This window comes from Siniperca chuatsi, linkage group LG14, assembly GCF_020085105.1.
Source record: "Siniperca chuatsi isolate FFG_IHB_CAS linkage group LG14, ASM2008510v1, whole genome shotgun sequence".
In the NCBI taxonomy this organism is placed as follows: domain Eukaryota; kingdom Metazoa; phylum Chordata; class Actinopteri; order Centrarchiformes; family Sinipercidae; genus Siniperca; species Siniperca chuatsi.
Window position 1 is genome coordinate 23,416,669 of NC_058055.1, and position 13,195 is coordinate 23,429,863.

The window sequence follows — 13,195 nt, forward strand, 5'->3', positions numbered from 1 at the left end:
GATTTTAGGTGGTATAAGCTTAATTATATCAGTATCCCCACACACAGGCTGTGTGTAGATCCTCAAAAAAGTCCTAAAATCTTCAAATTTAAAATCGTCAAATTACAGTAAATCAGTAAAACCATGGCCTTGATGTGTCTTTAATCTAGAGACTGGAAATAAATAAATTGTTAGAATAAATAAAATATTGTTACTGATCTGGTCTTCCTCTTGTTTTAAGTCCCTTTCAGAATTAAACTGGTCTTCGCTTTGACTAAGGCATAGAACATCTTGAAATTGATCTCCAGGAAACTGCAGTCACGTTGTCTAGTACCACAGTTTTACCAGCAGCAAAGACAAAAACATTTGAATAATCCTGGCCCCTCCTCCCCATTTGATCTTTTCCTGCCCCCTTTATGTCCCAAAATATAGAGGCGAACCTGTTGCTCCCAAGCTTAGGAGACACAGATAGCTCAGACAACACACTGGGCTGGGGCAGCAGGGGTAAACATCTAGGTAACACACAGTAGATGCATTACCAAAGAGGAAGACGGAACAAAATCGCCTGCCACTTCAACTGGACCCCTTCGAAAGGTTAGTTTGATCATTCCTCAGCAGAGAACCTGATCTGCCCGCGCAGTACGTAATCTCTTTTCCCAAGATGACATTGTGCATGAGTTTTCCATGGCTTATAAATAACAACTGCTCTTACTTTGACCAGATGAGAGGAGAGAGTAAGAGAATACGCACATTGAGAGAAGTCCTCCATGGAGCTTGATGGGACTTTAATGAGTTGCAGCCAAGGAAGACTCTTCCTGCAACCCCGGTCTTCCTTTAAAACCCTTTTGCATCTTCAACTTTGCTGAAAAAGTGGCATGGAACACTGCGGATATCTCTGAAAGTTTTTCTGAAGGAAAAAATTAGTAGAGATTACAAAATTATTTGGTCAAGAACTCAAAGCCTTCTTTTCATTTTAGGGACGTTAATCAGAGAACAAACTGAAAAAAGACAAGATAGATAGAAGGTTTGGTTTCAGAGCTCCTTACCGACCACCCCATTACTCATTTAACTTGAATCTTAGGGTTGGCGAGGGTCGCTAAAGAAGCGATGGAATCCACAGAGGGTGCTCAGGAGACAATAGTAAGCGAGGCTCTGATTCAGTTCAGGGCCACCTTACAAGCTGCAGTAAGGGAGGTGCACGTGGATGTAAGTGCTTTCAAGCAGCGCATAGAGCAGAAGATTGAGGAGCTGTGCATTTCCAACGGACCCTTGGCCGGGGCGGTGACCAGGCTGCAGGAGGAGAACCTGCAGCTCAGGGCAAAGCTGGAGGCCCTCAGCCGCCTGGTGGAGGGTCTCGTCGGGGTAAAGGTCGAGAGGGGTCCTGCTGAAGTGAAGGACGCGAAGGATAGTATAGAGAATGGACATGCACTGATACAGCCCAAGACCCAGGAAGACCTGACAGGTCTGGTTAATTCTGGAAGATCAGAGAACAGCCAGTCAAGTCAGTCCACTTCCACATACTCTGAACCATCAGGTTCAAGTGGAGGATCAAGCCATGCCGCTGCTGCTGCTGCTGCTCCCAGCAGCTCCCCAGCTCCTCCTCCATGGAGAGCAAAGAGACATGCTGAAATTAACGTGAGTACTCATTCTGTTTTTCTACAGATAATAGTTTACAGAATAAAAAATATTACAACCTGGCTCTGGATTGCAACAAAAGAGGTATACCAACATTAACACCATCATTGGATATGTATGTCTGTAATATCAGTAGTAACATTCATGTGTGGATGAGTGAACAAGAGGTGTAGGGTGTTGTAAAGCTGTGTGCAAATCAAAACAGGCCAAAATATGATGCACCTGGTCTCAGCTGTGAAGGAATTAGGTTGGCGTCGCTCTCACTTCCACCTACCAACTTGTCACTTGGATTGGGTGATGCTCTACTTTACTTGGGAGGACACAGAAATGTAAATAATGGTAAGATAATCACGCAGTAATTATGCGTGCATAGTAACAACTCAGTATTATGCACCACTTTCCTTGAAGAGGCACAAAGATAGTAACTAATAAGAATCTAGATCACCAATGTCATTAGACACTAGATCATTAATATGTTATGGCTTTCTGTTGTCAATAACTCTGAATGATCTACTGTGTTATCCTTGATTCAGAGTTGTTCAGAAATTGCTTGTGAGCTATGTATTAATTAGTTCATGATTTGATCCATAGTCAACTACTCAAGACTTTGTGCAACCAAGCTTTCACACTTCAAACAGCACTGTGTTAAATAAAAGGCGTGGGGTTGCGTTGGTGGAGGCATGTTGCTTCAGGTAAAGGTGAGACTCTGAAATACGATCCAAGACGTCCAGTTTGAGTAATAGATCCATGAGTTTGAAGGTTTATCAGATGTCAAAACACTGCACAGCGGTTTATAATACTGAGGGAAGATTTTACAACTGGAAACTTACCACAGTGACAATCATCCTCCATCACAATAATTGTGAGATAAATAATAGAATCACTTTACAAATTAATGTACCGGGAATGTACGCTTGCACATATCTGATTGACCAACGCAGTGCATTGCCAGATGACACAGCATTGCGTTGCAGGAAAAGTTAAGCTTGGTTTAACTTTTTTGCTGGACAAAGAAATGAAAAATGCATCTGCGTTTTCTTCACGTTGTGCTAATGTCTAGTGTTACCACTTCTATAGTACCCCACCATGCTAACTACGTCGTGTCCTGACCCTGTACATCTTCCTTTCCTTGGTACAGTACATTTAGCCTTTAAAAATCACACTTAGCACTGACTTTGTGTATATGCCAGACATTCAAACAATGTGGGAATGCAGTGTACTGATCCTGCCAGATGTCACTATAGATTACTGCATCATCCAACTAGAAACCACCCTGTTCATTGGAACACAGTGGTACATTCCTCAACCCAGATGGCATGACTGCATATGAATATAACCCCAATAGTGTGATGAGAGCTGCTATTTTCCATGTGTGTAAAAAGTAACCTTTCAAAAGTTCAGACATGCTTATGAACTGAGCTTTCCTGATCTATAAAAACTAAAAGGAAGTGGATGAGAGTCAGGATTTGACTTTGTGTCGAGGAGTCCAACTCGAATTTGAGGATTCTGCGGTATGTTCGTCCAATAAATATTTAACCTCTGACTCCATCTTCACACATTTATCTGGAGAGCAGTGGTAACATCACGGCTGTATAGACTCTGCATCACCTGCCATTAGTATTATTAGATATTATCATATTATTTTCTATCGCAGACCACTGATAATAATATCTAGCATTATTATTACCTTGAATATTCCAATTATTACCATTACCATTACAGGGATTACATCCTTACATTGGCCTTAATCAATTTAAGAGCAACCCCACCACCACACAGACATGCCTACACACTTGCACCCTTCCCTACCCCCCACCTCAGCCCTCTTTTGCTCATGGCATGCCTTTATAACAGCAGGTCCGCCAAAGGGCAAATGTATTTTGGGGTCTGTGATTTGGGACTGAGCTGCAGCTCTTTGGAGCCTCTGCATGCTCTATATCAACTTCGACAGCACTGCAACTTCCTTATCTTAAACACACACACCGCCTGCACACATGAATGAAGACAGATACAGGTGCAAGTAATGCAAGTCTAAATGATCAGTTCATAATCAATATCTGCTTAGTTAAGTCCTAAAATTTTGGAAGTGAGCCACAGTCAGGGATGTAGTGGACTAGCTGACAAACAAGAACAGTATACTACACTGCATGCTGCTAACAGTGTCTACAGTACACATATTGCATTTTTATGACGTAAGACAGGTATATAAATAAATCTCTGTCCCCTAAGCCAGTCCAAGTCTCAGATCTCCTAACGGAAAGTTGAATTGCGTCTACGTCCCTGTCAATAATACCCCCAGCCCACACCCTGAGAGGGACAACCAGCTGTCCTGTCAAAATGCACACCCTGTCAACATTCCTCTCCACTGAAGTCACCTGGTCTTCTCCCACCCGTCAGCCCCCCACTCTGACGTACTACAGTTCAGTACTAAGATAGGGGTGATAAGAGGTTTGGGTGGTAAGAGTGAAAACGTAGGCAGGACTAGAACTTCTCCCTCAAGCTCTCCTTTTTAAATCTTCGCACAACTACTTCCATCACGTTTCATATGTGCAAACTAGTGCAACATCGTGAATGCCTTTGCGGAGAGACTGTCCTCAAAGTGTGCGCCATTATCCTCATTTGAATAAGTAGCGTGTCCGATTCAATTATCTGGTTGGGCTATACAGTATTTATGTGCTCGTTTGCCATGAGGTGAATGGATTTTCAAATTTGAAAAATAATAACTGGTAAAATGTTTGAAATTTGCAAAAAAGGTCAATAGCATAATATTTTATTTCATTGTGGCAATCAGGATCACTGACCAAATGCGTTTTTCTCACTTGAAACAATGGACGAGCCTGTGTTTGTCCATCTCCAACCAAAGTATGTTTGCATGGTTCTAAGAGGGAGCCAAAGTGAAATGGAGGTAAACCCAGTCAGAGGTTGAAGGGATTAACAGGGTCAGAGAGTCAGACTGTGATATCCTACAGGAGCTACCGTGGAGCCCACAGACCACTGTGGTGCTAATCTCCCTCCTGACGATGAGTTGACAGTCTGCCTGAATGCGTGGCTGCCAGACCACAGCGTGTCTCTGGAAAGCAAAAGGCTGGGGGGTGGGAGAGAGGGCAAATACAGGCCAAAGCTTCAGGCTGATATACTTAGGCACCGTTTGAACTGCTCAGGCTAACTCCCTGATTTCCAAAGCATCCATTTGGGGCTATATTGGGATGTAAGAAGAGTGGAGCGGAAACTCTTGCAAAGGGGCTGATAGCAAAATTTAAAATAGCCTCTCAGTGGGAACATGGGTTTGTTGGCCACAGCTGTCACTAAAGGAGATGTTTTCAGCTGTTAACAGATGACGTTCACACATTTAGAGAAGTAAGCACACACACACACAGGGACAGATTTATCATGGAAGATAAAGGGCTAAAACTAATTTTAGCTCCACAGCATGCAGCAGTCTGACAGATAAAAGAATGATCTTTGTTTGTTGTGAGCAAATCAGTGTTGGAGTGAAAACCCCAGTGAGTGATGTTGCTAAGGCAAATGTACAAATAGACACAGACACATTTAGCTGCATGTCTTACATAACTCATGTACCTTCCTGAGGTCATGGCTGGCAAAGGAACTGGGATTCCTTGCACAATTCTTCACTCAGGTTTGTTGTGTTATACGATTCTTCTCAAAACTAATGAACCAAGTTTTGGGTAGATTATTATCCCCCTTCCCCTCCCCACTCACTTTTACTTTAGGTTTGCATCAGCCACCGCCATATTCAAGGGTATGCTATTACCAAAGCAGGCAAATGCAGCAAAGCTGATTTGCTGGACACTCCTGGATTCCCACATCAAACAGAAGCAACTGAAATACAGTCGCACCTAATTCAGACCCCAAATTAGATTTTTAGATATTAAATATCACAAGATTATGTTCTGATTTACGCAATTTCGCCTTATCAAAATGTTGATAAAGCAGAGCTTTTTATTGTAAAAGTATTTAAGTACAATAAACAACTATAACTGCAAAATCCACCACTAGACGGTTGTTTTCCCACAATACCCTTAAAAGTGAGAGTTGAGCTAGCAAGCACAATACCTATCAGAACCACCACATAGAGCATCGTGGAGGAGAAAATGACTTCCCATGGATCAGTGATTTCACCTCTAATTGACCGTAATTCCATTTTCAAAACGTTAACTTGCCAGGAATAAGTGAACAACATGAGTATGGATCCCTGTAAGGCTGTGTGCATGTCAATAAGGGATATTCTTCTTCTTCATAGGTGGATGATGTTGTTGCCTTATCACATCAGTCCTCCATTAACGTGGTGTGTTCCTTTAAGGCTATGAATGACCCTAGCAGTTTGTGGATGTCATAGTTTTATTCATGAAAAGACACTAAATAATAGAATTGCATGTTTTGTACGTCTTGTCTTTACTGAACAGGGCACTGATGCAAAAGGAGAGAAAAATGTTGCCACAACTGCACAAGAGAATGGGAACCAAGGTAGGCAGATAATCTGAGAAGTTGCACACAGCTAGCCTGACAAGCTGACCTCAACTTTGGTTATGTTTGGTTATGTCTCCTCAGAAAGCTCATCACTGGACTCTGATGCAGCCCAATCTGTTGAAGCTGCTCCCCAGTCCCACCGGCCTCTCACCGCCATCACGTTACCAAACTCAGAGTCTTCGGCCATAACGAACTCTCTTCAGTCTACCGCGGAAACGCCCAACGTGCCTGGTCAGCTGATTGCTGTTCATGTTTTACAAGTTCAAGGAACAAAAAAACATGTCCAAAAAGACGTTTCAGTACCATAAAGTCAAGGTCAGATTAGAAATAAATCAAGTATTCAGTCTTTCATCCAGAATTATATTTCTGGTAAGGTGTAAAAGTATGTGTATAAAACTTAAAATTAGATCAAACATTGCATCAAAATCAATTCACGGGCTTCCACAAGGCAACCAGTGTTGATCAGTTCTGCTATAAATTTGGAGTCAAATAAACCTGAAAGTATCTATCATGTTGTCCACCATCAGCCATGGACATCATGATTTACATTCACGGTCGATCATACAATATCAAAAATACTACTGTGAAAATGAACAACCTCTAATTTATCAAATGGTTACATTAGTGCTATATGAGGTTTTTCTTTTTATTGCATATTTTTATTACTATGTTATTACATACAGTTACAATTGTTGTGTGTTCATATACATTGAAATTGTTTGTACCTGCAATGATTTATTTTATCATAAAATTAGAGGGTTAAATACTACTTAAATATACTACTTAAATACTTTAAAACATTTTGATTGTTGAGCAGTGATGCATAGAAATCTGCCGCAATCACTGTCAATGATCGTTTTAATGACTGAATGAATGTATTCAGTTGATCGTTTTTTCTTCCAGACCAGGAAGAATCAGGTCTTCTGATCAAACCCCATCATCCCCTCACTGCAATGACAAAAGCCAGCTCCGAAGCGCCTCCTCAGTCTCCTGCCTCTGTTCCCAACGCAACCAAAGAAACTCCAGTAAAATCAGTAGAGTCTCCTGCTAAATGTGGTGAGCGGAAAATCTATTTTTGTTCCATGTATCTCTCCATTTATGTACCACTGAAACACAGAATCTGTTTTGTCAGTATAACCAAACTCATTACTTAAAATCTCAACTGCTACTAAATTCTGCTGTTTCTGTTATGTGATTTCTCAGGTGGGAAATCTACATGGAGATGCTCAATGCTCATTCACAAAAGGCTTTGAGACTAGAGTGCTTTCCATTCCATTTTGACTTCATTCTTTATTCAGATTTTCCCTTTTTCAGGTGCTGAAGAACCCCAGCCCCATCTTCCCATCACTGCCATGACAACCAAACCCAGTCCAGAGGGTCTGATTGCCACCAAACCTGCCCAGTGTCCAGCATCGGTGCCTAAAGCAGCTGGTCATTCTACAGCAGAAGCTCCAACTGGGGAAGCAAGGGAACATGTTTCAAGAGGTGGGTCTTTTACTCTGTGGTACTGAGTACAGACACTACAGACTATGGAGATGCATCCATAGGATTTGATCCCCGGCACTCCTGTGAAAGCATTCTGTAACGTTGTGTTGATAAAGTATTGGACCCTGTAACAGTCAGCACTTCAGCACATTTTCAATTGACATTTCAACTCCTTTCAGTGCATACACTTCACTTGACACTTGTATTTCACATGCCACTTCAACTTTTACTAAAACTTTTTCATATTTCAACTGCAATCTGTCAGCAGCAAGCACATGTAAATGTCTGTAAAATTTAGTAATATTATGTTTTTATTTCCACTCCATTTAATCCTGATTAATTCCAGTTATTATTCTATTCCATCTTCACTTGCAGGCACATCTGGAGCAAAGGAGCTGAGGTCCCAGGTATCCCAGGAGCAGTCAGGCTCTGTATCTCAGGCTTTGGCCCATCTTCCTCTCACAGCTGTGTCCAAAAGCAGCTCTGAGATTTCAATACCAGAATCCCAGACGATAAAGCCAGGCGGATATCCATTCAGACGCGGTGAGTACAATGCTACAATATCAATATCAATCAAAAGGATTATCAAAGAAAGTGTGAATGGTTAATTCATGTATGTACAGTACCATTTTTCCACTGAGTAAAAGTGTTGGGAAATGGAGTTTCATGTGCTTTATTTCTCTCTTCATTAGACGCCACTGAACCCAAGCCACACTTGGCTGTCTCTGCCATGACCACACCCAACACAGAGTCTTCATCATCTGCTATAACAGCTCAGTCCCCAAGTCTTTCAGCATCACAGGAATCAGTAAAACCTGGGGAATATCCCTTTAAGCGGGGTGAGTTTAACCAGGATCTGTCTCTAACATAAAGCTCATGGCTAGTTCCTTGTTTTCAGTTTCTCCATTCTTCTCCACTTGATGTTACATATTTTTTAAAGATTTTTTATTTACTTTATTTTTAATTTTCTGTTTTCCTACATTCTCCACTTACCCATGTTTTTCTGTCTCACCTAATCATTTCAGTACCAATTCTCAAGACACCCAGTCCCAGTCTAAAGAGAAGTGTGAGCTTTCCTCAGCCTGCAGGTAAGATGTAGTAACAGTTCACAAAGGCATTTAAAATGAAACTTTCCAAATCTGCAAGTATTTCCGAAGTAGTTTTTCTTTTTGTTTGTTTTTGTCTCTTTTTAATCTATCTCGTGCCATCTCTCTTCTTCACTCTGACTTTATCTTTGTGTTTCTGCAGAAAAATTACTTCCCTCCAAATCAGTCATAAAATCTGGTTTCTCACCTAATTTGGACAAGTAAGTCATCGATGTGGTGTTTTGTCCATTTACAGCCTATTGGCAGCTTCAGCCCAAATTGTATTTGAATTGGTTGCCCACTGTTTTGCCCACAGGAAAGTGAACAAGGCAGGGGGGGTTGAGTTTAAGCAGGATGTGATGAAATCACAAACGCTTCCACGCTCCAATGGGGCTCAGGCCAAACGGGCCCTCTTTGAGAGGATGAACTCAGAGCCTACAAAGTTAGTGTATTTAAAATATTTTCCATTTCGTCCTAATCCATATCTTCAGTCCCAGATATCAGTGACACGTTGTCATACAGTGAGTTGCATTTCTCTTGAATAGACCAAAGGATTCCAAGCCTAAACTGAAGCGCTCTCAGAGTTTTGGAGTGTCCAGTGCCAGCGGTATAAAACAGATTCTCTTGGAGTGGTGCCGCTCAAAAACCATTGGCTATCAGGTACGACAACAGGATTTATTTTCCTTTTCTGTCATATCTCCCCCTGTAATTCAAATGCTTTTTAATCAATAATATTATACTATATGCATGTTCACCAACTCATATTCTTTGTAGCACTATTTCTTCAGAATAATTCTTAAAAGTTGAGAAAACAATCTCACCGCAAAGTCCTTTTGGTAGCTGTTTTATAGCTTTTGATCATCTCACATGATGCTCATCAGCAGATGGACTTTGCCCAAGTGAACATCTTCACTTCCATGACAACTGGGCAAATATAAAAGTATAAAACACAGAGAAGTACTGAGTAGCTACTGAAAGCCCCAAAAGTCACCTGATGACATCTTATGCAGATTTCCATATGATTTAGTTTGCTACAGACCACCACTTTTAGTGGAGTGACACTGTGTAGCAGGAAGTACTGTGATCACTTGCCAGGACTACTTTGAGAGTCAAAACTTAAACAGTGTTCCCTGTAGGCAGGGAACAAGTAGCTTCATTTTTCATTAGTCACTTTTAAGAAATGATTGTGCCAGTAAGGCCTAAAAAGTCATTTGATCTGCTGAAAATGCTGTTAAGTTGCCAGTAGTAAAACCAAGATTAGACTTTACTATTCAATTTCTGCAGTACTGTTATTAACAAATCACATTTTAAATAAAATGCCAGATTAGTTTTGAAACATAATGGCTAGAAAAGGCTTGTGAAAATAAGAGAACAGGACGAAAAGCACAAAAAGATGTTAAATTAGCTTTTAAGACGGGTTCCTCTTATCTCACGCTGGACTGCTATTTTTTCAAGAAATACAAAATAAGCGTCACAGATGTGAAACCCCTTAAACAGTTTAGCAGTATTGCAGAGGACAGATTGCAGAAGGCAACTCAGTCAGTGACTGAAAAGAAAATACATGAAAGATTGAATGTGATGCCATTATTATCTTTTTCTCAGAACATAGATATCCAGAACTTCTCGTCCAGCTGGAGTGATGGGATGGCTTTCTGTGCTCTGGTCCACTCTTTTTTCCCTCTGGAGTTTGATTACAACACGCTGGAACCTGCAAACCGCAAACACAACCTCCAGCTGGCCTTCACCACCGCAGAGTAAGCTGGCTAGAATGGACTGAGTGAGGCTGTGAGTGAGTGAGTGTACTTTGATTACAGTGAAGTACATTTGTACCAAAATTAGAGGTATTCTAACATAGGTGATATTTGTGATATTTTTTTAAAAGGTACCACAGTTTAGTTGACTGGTAGTCTCTCAGCAAGTATTTTGACGGACAGTGATAAACAGAAATTTGACTAATTCAACATCCAATCAGACAGGTGCAAAACTTTGTCTGTAGGATAGTACAGAACGGCCAAAATTTACATTAAAGCGAGACTATGTAACTTTTTTTGAACGGCGGTATTTTGGGAGCATTTTGCCTTTATTCCAAGGTGGATAAAGGCAAATGAGGAAAGAGAGAGGGGGGGAATTGACATGGAACAAAGATCCCTGGCTAGGTTCCAAACCGTGGCCATCATAGTGTATGGTATGCGTCCTAACCATTAGGCCACCCCCTAAGGTAAAACATAGTGTAACAGTAGAGAAGTAGAGAAGTGTTATCAAGTCAGCCAAATGACTCAGCACTATCAAAAAGTCTGCTAACATTAGCCAGCTAAAGCTACTGGTCATACCAGACCAAGTATCAACACAACCCCTAAGTGAACCGAATTCAGCAAAGGTGCCTTTTATTGGTAATGGATCCCACTTCATCTGTAAGAGGAGGAATATGTTATTTCTCCTTTCAAAAGTTACATAGTACATCTACATTCTGAAAACTGTTAACAATCTTAATTAAAAAAAACTATTTCTCAATTCTTGGCCGGGCACAGTAACTTCCTGGAGTCTCTTCTGGTTACCTGGCAACAGCTCAGAGCCAAGAAATAGGCCATAACCCCTGTAAAATGGCAAATTGTCGTTTTTACACTTTGGTTTTTGTACAGCCTGAACAAAAGAGATATAATGTGTGAGCTTTAGGTGTGCTGGTAGGTGGATGTGTTGGACAGAGCCAGGCTAGCTGTTTCCCCCTGTTTCCAGTCGTCGTTCTAAGCTAAGCTTATATTCAATGACCAGATATGAGTGGTATCAAATTTCTCATCTTACTCTCCGCCAGAAAGCAAATAGGCATATTTCCCAAGAAGTCGAACTTTTGCTTTAAAACCAGTGACTGGGGACTTTACTTGGACTTGACCTGTATGAAGTGAAGAAACCCGAACAGAAAGAGTCTTGGCTGGAGCGTCAGCATCTTCTGAAACAGAGCCGGCATTCAGGCCAGTGTTCAAACTGTATGTTCACTGGAAGCTCAGCAGCACGTGTTTGGATGTGCTTTAAATAATTGCAACTTTACGTCAACATTTATTTTTCCTTTCAGTGGAAATGGATAAATCACTTGCACTACTTTATATTTCATCCATCTTTACTCCCGTAATTATACTTTTATGTTTCAGGGAGCAGGCTGACTGTCTCCGTCTGATCGAGGTGGAGGACATGATGCTTATGGGGGAAAAGCCAGATCCCATGTGTGTGTTTACATACGTCCAGTCCCTCTACAACCACCTGAAGAAGTTTGAATAACTCTGTATCAGAGTAGATTACAAAGCCTAGATGTTATTAACCACAGTGTGTCATGAACACTTTGAATGAGCAGACTAATTAGCCTCAAACAAATAGGAAATCACTGTTGTTCAAATCACATAAACAACAACTTTAGCGTTTGACAAATATTTTTCTCTGCCAAATAAATATGTTGATCAGTTTTATACTGTATGTGTGTATTCACCCTATTTTCTTCAGAATGCATAATGGACTGACACTGATTCTTAAAATGCAGTTTCTTATGACATGTATTGTGAGGTGTGTTGCTGTATTTACAAAAGGGAGGTTGGTTTTTGTGTACTTCTCAAATCAGTAACAAAGATGGGAAGATTACCTCTCAGTTAAAAAAATATATGATAGTTTGTAATAACTGCTGTTGCTGTAAATTGAGTCCTGCCTGAGTCTTGTGACAAAATAAAGCAGTTTTCTAATATTTTACATTTCTGGTGTGAATGTTTTACATCAAAGACAAAGAGAGACAAAAGGACAAATACGGTCAAGAGGTGGAGTGTAAGTGTAATTCTGTAAATAATTTAACTCTTAAAAATGTGCATGTAGGAGTGTCTCAGTGTTTCAGTGGCACAAGATGCGACATCAGGAGCCAAATTCAGGTCAGTCAGTCAGACAGGTGTTAAATTTAGGATCGATGTCAGTGACATCGACACTAAAAGAGATTGCAGGTATTTTTACACTATTAAACAATTCCATGTTAATTATGAATCACATTTTATTCAGTATAAGGACAAGAAAAACATCTCACCTCACTGCAGTGCAATACTTACGTCATGGGAGGATACCTGAGCCAACTCCATGACGAACGAGCAAACCCCATCTACTGAGGAATACCATGAGATGCAGTTGAAAGCTCAGGGGAAAAAAAGCTAGTAAGCTGACCTTCAGTAAAGATTTTTATATCAAACTAATCTTTTCAAAGTCAAGAATGAAACTGCATGCTTGTTACTCCTCAAACATCCATCTAAAACCCCTGGAAACTTCTCTGTTCATGTGAGTAATGCAACATGAGAGATATTAACATGTTTATGCAATGATGTAAATCTAACCACCTGCGTTCTTATACGTATCCAGGGGTCCACATTAATGACACACTCATGACGGATGGTTGTTTTACATAGCTTTTTGGTCGCGATGGCAAATAAAACGTTTGGAAAAATGCAGGTTTTCCTGCAAACTGTGTCAGAAAATTGAGCTTCATACTTTATAACGGAGTGTAT

General features: G+C 40.7%; 1 protein-coding gene across 4 annotated transcripts; it reads left to right on the plus strand.

The window, feature by feature from the left end:
* Positions 1 to 419: 419 nt before the first annotated feature.
* On the plus strand, positions 420 to 12,396 carry LOC122887816 (smoothelin-like protein 1). 4 transcript variants are annotated; one of them, XR_006380618.1, is made up of 15 exons: positions 420 to 573; positions 701 to 1,614; positions 6,039 to 6,099; positions 6,184 to 6,333; positions 7,006 to 7,158; positions 7,417 to 7,587; positions 7,963 to 8,130; positions 8,280 to 8,426; positions 8,613 to 8,675; positions 8,836 to 8,893; positions 8,989 to 9,114; positions 9,218 to 9,332; positions 10,275 to 10,426; positions 11,482 to 11,653; positions 11,816 to 11,951. XR_006380618.1 is itself a non-coding variant. In XM_044221369.1 (14 exons), exons 2-14 carry the CDS (start codon positions 1,087 to 1,089, stop codon positions 11,940 to 11,942), a joined length of 2,019 nt encoding a protein of 672 aa, XP_044077304.1. In that variant the 5' UTR covers positions 420 to 573; positions 701 to 1,086; the 3' UTR covers positions 11,943 to 12,396. The 4 variants fall into 4 exon arrangements, 3 of the variants coding, with proteins under 3 accessions (XP_044077304.1, XP_044077306.1, XP_044077305.1); XM_044221369.1 differs by lacking the exon at positions 11,482 to 11,653 and having other exon boundaries at positions 11,816 to 12,396; XM_044221371.1 differs by lacking the exon at positions 11,482 to 11,653 and having other exon boundaries at positions 10,275 to 10,457.
* The last annotated feature ends 799 nt before the right edge of the window (positions 12,397 to 13,195 follow it).